Below are 6,000 nucleotides of genomic sequence, written 5' to 3'. Positions count from 1 at the left end.
GGTGTTTTAAAGCATTTATTTTAAAAATCAGAATAATGCGCTATATTTACTCACATATACTCCTGTTTGTTACCAGATATTTTCAGCAAACAGACATCTTTAAGCCTCTTCATCTGCTTTTATCATACCTTCAAAGTGGATCCTGCTGCTGTTGACAATCACAGCAGCCCACTAGGGGTAAAGTATGGGGAAAGAAAAATAATCACATATTCCTCAGAATTCAGAAATAATAAAACACTCGAGTGGGTAAAATGTACATACAAATAGTGACAGAATTTTCATACACACTCTAAAAGGAAGAATAATATAAACATATCACATATTTATTAATTATTGGTCATCATCCAACAAATATTTTGTATTATTTAGAACTATCAAGTTCTAGATTTTTGTAGGATAGCTATTAAACTGATGACTACTTCTTTAAAATTACCTGTTTAAAGACACATCTTTTGAAAATGCAGTTAAGCACTACATATGGTAAGGAATCTCATGAAATCGAGTGTTACTGACCTGATATAATTATCCTTAAAGTAGGAAGAACACAGCATATGACTTACATGTGTACATGTTTTTTTCTCTCCACCCACCCCCACCCAATCTCTGAATTCAACAGATTCCTTCTGATTGACTTCTATTTGAAGTTTTAAAGAGAAACAGAGATGGTCCTTGTTTGCAAGAGTTCATTCATCTAGGGGAAGCAGGCTCATGTCCATGCAAACAGACAGACATCCGCAGGAGGGGAAGCCATGGGAACAGAGGTGTTGAAGGTCTTCAAGTCTTCAGAGATCATTCTCGATGTTAAAGTAGGACTTCACCAGTGAAAGTGAAGACAAATGGGTGGTAGTGATGGGGAGGAATGTTAGGCAAAGAGCACAAAATGAACACTGCCTAGGAAGCCGCCAAATGAACATCTTCAGGGGCGATGCATTTGTGAGCAGGTGGAGTGTGGGCGTGCAGTGAAACGCAAACATTAGAAAAATGGGTTGAAGCCAGGTTGAGAGGGGCTTGGATGCACTGTGAAAGATTTTAATTTTTCTTGTGTGTGTGTGAAGGAGTAATTAAAGGTAAGAAGGTGGCATGACATGCCCACTGTTGCCTGAAGGAAGGTGTGTCTCCTGCTAAGTGAAGGATTTCCAGCCACATAAAAAGCTTGTATTCTGCTGTAAGTCCTGAGTAAAACTTTCCTCATCTTAAAACATGAGAAATTAAATAAATCCAGGAAAAAGTAAATCCCAATAATTTTTTTTAAATTTTGGTTTTTCTTTTTTTAACATGACATTAATATAATGACCCTCTTATGTGTGCAAGACTCTAGAGTTCAATCACTTCATCTTAAAAAGAAATGGACCATCAAGAGAAATGAAGGGACTTGATTATACTACTTTGTCAGAAGTAGAACCCCAAATTTTGAGTTGGCCAAAAGTTCATTTGGGCTTTTCTACACCATCTTATGGAGAAACCCAAATGAACTTTTTTGACCAACCCAATAGGATAAAGGTCTTGAGAATCCAAGTTCAACCTTTCCTCCACATTTCCGGGCATTCAATAATATATGTGTTTTGGGGGAATCATTTTTAAAAGAGTTCTGGTTTAACTGGGGAGAAGAGCATCAAATATTTTCACCCTCAAGTAACCAAGTATTAAATGAAAGATTTTTTTAACCAACAAGTATTAAATGAAAGATTTTTCCAATGGAGGTCCTGAGGGAATCTGTTTTCATTAAACAGAAAAAGACATGTATAACTATTTCAATTGTACATAAGTGGTTATGCTTAAAAATTTAAAGATGACAGAAAATCAATTTCTCATTTAAAACTTCCTCGAATTTGTTTCCTTCCTTTTTTCTTGGCAAAACGAAAGAAATTTCAGACTAGTCTTCTGATAGTCACAGATCTTCAAATAATGAAGATAAAATTAATATCACATGTAAATTTTGTTGAGTACCTAATGGCAAATAAATGCTACTAGCCCTACCACTAGTGGCTTATAATTAAAATAGGATTTGGAGCACTTGATGAAGATACATTATTCCTCAGTGAAAGCAAATTTAAGAAATGCTCTCTCTTTATTTAGATATATGCTAATTCACTTATACATATAAAGAACAAAGGACTGTATGTAATTAAAAACAAGAACATGTATATTTTTCAGTGAGAAAAAAATCATTTGGGAAGGGAAAAAAGTGGAAGCTAAGCAAAGGAAACTTAGAGGTTAACTATTATTGATACTGAGCTGAGGTTAAATACCAAGTACAGTTATAAGAAAGTGAGACTGAAATGTTATGTCTTTCAGTGTGGACACAAAATTACTGAAGCTATTTCTTTTTATTTACTGTGGGTTATTCTGGAGAGGAACAAGATGATTTCAAGTTGGTAAAATAAAGCAAAGTTCCAAGATACATTAATGAAAATGATTTCACTGGAAAAGTATGACTGTGATAGGATATATGTGTTACCTACAGGATTTGATCAGATTCTCAGGGGTCTTCATGTTTTAGCTAAAGTGTTTTAGACTCATGTTTTAGACTCCTTTCTAGAATGTATGCCAAAGACAATTCAAATTCATTAAAAATGTCTATAACAAAAAAAAAATGCCATAAAGAAAAACCTGTTCTTGGAAGATTCAATAGTCCTGAACTGGGATGTTGCAAAAATGACATGAGACATTTACTCAGTACCTAATTAGTGTATGATAGCTGTCAGTGGTAACAATAATCAGAAGATCTGTATTTTTATCCTGATTCTGCTACTGAATAAGTTATGAGCATGAACAACTCTACTTCTCCAGGCCTCAGTCTCCCAACATAGAAAATGAGAGAGTTAAACCAGACCATCCCAAGGAGTCATTTCAGGTTTAAAAAAAAATCCAATTATTCCAATCCAGACATCAAGGAATAGTCTCACTATGTAAGCAATGTTTTCACCTCAAGCCCCTCAAAGAATAAAGTTAAATAAATTTTTTCATGGTCCAGTTTGCATATAATTATTTTGATCTAACATTTACTTGATTTACAAAATTATAAAATACACACAAAAAACAAAGTTTCCTAAAGTGGTTCCAGTACAGACAATCTGAGAACTTAAGTACATATTATTATTTTAAGTATATTTAACAACTCAGTTCATACAGGTTGACAAATACAATGGAAAAGTAGATCGCCTAAAGATTTTAAGAGATTAAACTCCATGTTCCGTAAATTCTATTAAAAAAAAACCAATAAGCCACTACATATTAGCACATCACATTAAAATATATTTTAAAGTAGACTTCCCCTCTTAAATGGCAGTGATGATACATCAGGGCAACCACGGAGCACTTGTAAACTTTTTTCCAGTCAACATCATCCATGCCCATGATAAATCCTGTTTGGTCAGCTCCAATGTCTCTCTTGGGTCTAAGCTTTTGGAGTTTTCCTATTTTGACAGTTACAGCCTTTACCCATAACTGTAGCTATCCACCCAGAAATGCCCAGTGTCTGAGGCTGGGGGAACAGGTGGTACAGAGGTGACTGTGAAGAAATCTCTCACCTTTCTAAGAAAAGGGATATGATTCAGTGACTGGAGACATAATTGTGTACCACAGGCAGTTTATATGTATCACTTTTTAGGCAGGAAGCTTTGTCAGACTGAGTTAAGTTTCAGGCTCGAGACAGCTTTCGTGTGATCTCTGCGTTCCCTCTCCCTCTCTCTCAGGCCCTTAGTGTTAGGGAAGGGGAGATTAAGAGAGGCTGCAGGTTGGCTGACTTCATGTTACCTTTGCTTTTAAATGCCACTGATGGTAACAGATGTTTCTTTATTAAAAAGACCTGTCCACCTGAGCTTTAATCAAATAAGCTCCATTTTTCATATATTGAAATTCTTGAGAGCTAGCGACAAATTGAGGCTGGAATGGGATATGTCACAGAGCAGACATTCTTTTCTGTTTTCATTCAGACGTGGTCTGTGGCTGTCAGGAAGTCCTTAGCCTGTGTGGCAGAGACCTAACCAATGAACACAGATCACAGGGCACTAAGAGAATGAGGCTTCTTCCCTTGAGAGCCAAACGTTTTTTTTTTCACTCTACTGGCAAGAAAAGGTACATCAACCTCCTTCAACACTAGGGAAACTCAAAATGTTTATTCATTCACCTCCCTTTAATTTATAGTTATATGCACTTTAATGACCAGAGAAAAGTCAATTATCAGATTTCAGTTGTAAATACTGACACATGACGTTAAGTATATTCCTTGGTCCCTATGTACGGATGTATTTTTCCACATCCCTATTGTCCGCTTCAGGTCTGAGATGCTGTCTCCCTTTTGGCACTTTCTCCTCTAAGCAGGCTCTACAGCACAGCATAGCATCTTGAAGCTTGAATCTTCTCTCTCAAGTTAAGTGGTCAGACTTTGATCCTTCCTTAGAAAACGCTGTGCTGGGGTCTCATTGGGTGGTCTTGTGTGATCCAGTCAGATTGCTTGTGAACAAAAAGAGGAGTCAAAGAGAACTTGGGTTTCCAGGTAAAAATAAAGTGCTGCCCCCTATAAATCACAGTCTCTGTGGAGTAAGGTGTCTTCCTAAAGAGGTAGAAATAATGGGGGGTGTGTGTTGCAGATGCCCGCATTTCAGTGATACTGAACACTGTATCTTTAAGGGCTTAAAATGGACTGACTCCACTCATCTCTCTGATTTTTTCATAAGTAAGCCAGAACACCAGTGACCAAGGGGTCTGAAAGATTAACCAAAGAAGTTAGTGCATATTTCAAAGCAATTATAAATCTTCTACACATATGCATACACATCTTTGAATGGTGAACTCATTTTGAATCCACGTAGGCTGAAAACATATTTTGGCATTTTACCTTTCTAGAGCACCTTATAATTTACAAAGCATTTTCAGGTCTTATTTGTCACAGATTTCTCCAAACAATTTACAATGGAAAGGAAAGGTTATCGATACCCCTGTTTTACAGATGAGGACACTAAGGCTTAGCAATCAGATGCCTGCCAGCATGGTGAAGTTGGACCTTGGGCTTCTGACTTCCATTCCAGGGTTCCTTTTACTGACCATTACTGGATAAAAGGCTAGGACTCAGCATGCCTGAATTCTAGGCGGGCCTCTTTTCTTCTACATGTAGTTTGTGTAATGTATGGAGCATGACAAGGAAGCCCTGAAGAACTTGAAAGTAGAGATGAAAGATTATCCTTTGAGAGTTCGATCATAAAACCAACACCTGGTATATCACATAATGAATATAAAAATGCACACGAAGTGGAGAAAAGGGCTTTCACCTCAGAAAGAACTGGCTATGAAGGTGTTACTGTGCCAAAAGGAATTATAAGGGGATGAGGGTTAATCAATAACAGAAGATAAAAATGCTCAAGACACAGATGGAGATCACAGAGGAAACAATGGAAGTAATCATCAGAGAAAGTATGTCTTGGATCCAGTTCTTATCTGGTTTGGTTCCTAAGTTATGCGTAACATTGATCAGAAAGAAACCCTAATCACACTAGAGTATAGAGAAATAAACTTAAGCAATTAGAATGTAAAATATATTTGCTTAAAAAATATATATATATTTGCTTAGAGCGTTTGTAAAGCAACATTTATGTCATACGTGTTTAGAAATGTTGAGCAAGTTATACTAGTAGACTGAGAATTCACTAGTGGATTTAGGAGAATACATCTTTGGTCAATTAAGTGTATGAGGACATAGACAAAGAAGCTGTGACAACACCACAGTCTTGTGACAATAAAAATGAAGTGAGCCAAGGATATGACTGCAATTGGATCTAGAAGCAGAGGTCTCAGTTAAGAATGGACTAGGCAGTCATTCCTGATGGCTCTGGTTATCAGACTTCTTCTTCATAGCAACCAAACTATATGCAAAGGAAATCAATATTAATCAGGGATTGAGCAAAGCGAGGGCATGCTATCTCTAACTAGTGTAAGGAACTGGGATTAGGTTTAGCTGGGTTTTGAAGAGGAGTTAAAGAGGGAGAGCCAAATAGCATGTAC

General features: G+C 36.7%; 1 protein-coding gene across 8 annotated transcripts in view; it reads right to left on the bottom strand.

Annotated features, from left to right (window-relative positions):
- SLC25A27 (solute carrier family 25 member 27) overlaps positions 1–6,000 on the bottom strand; it is a 27,454-nt gene continuing 21,454 nt past the window's right edge. For 2 of the 8 annotated variants that reach the window (XR_014062003.1, XM_081519661.1), the window contains one exon: positions 1–171. Coding sequence is in view for 5 of the 8 variants with exons in the window: in XM_081519661.1 (XP_081375787.1) it covers positions 100–171 (72 nt within the window). In the remaining 3 variants the exon portion in view is untranslated. Of the gene's footprint in view, positions 172–2,049; positions 4,708–6,000 lie in introns of those variants that run through there. The other 6 variants (XR_014062002.1, XM_081519662.1, XR_014062001.1 and 3 more) reach the window with 5 other exon arrangements.

The sequence above is a fragment of the Giraffa tippelskirchi genome, chromosome 8 (assembly GCF_054371585.1).
Source record: "Giraffa tippelskirchi isolate mGirTip1 chromosome 8, T2T-mGirTip1v1.2.pri, whole genome shotgun sequence".
NCBI classification, from domain to species: Eukaryota; Metazoa; Chordata; class Mammalia; order Artiodactyla; family Giraffidae; genus Giraffa; species Giraffa tippelskirchi.
This window is presented reverse-complemented; position numbering and strand designations above follow the sequence as displayed.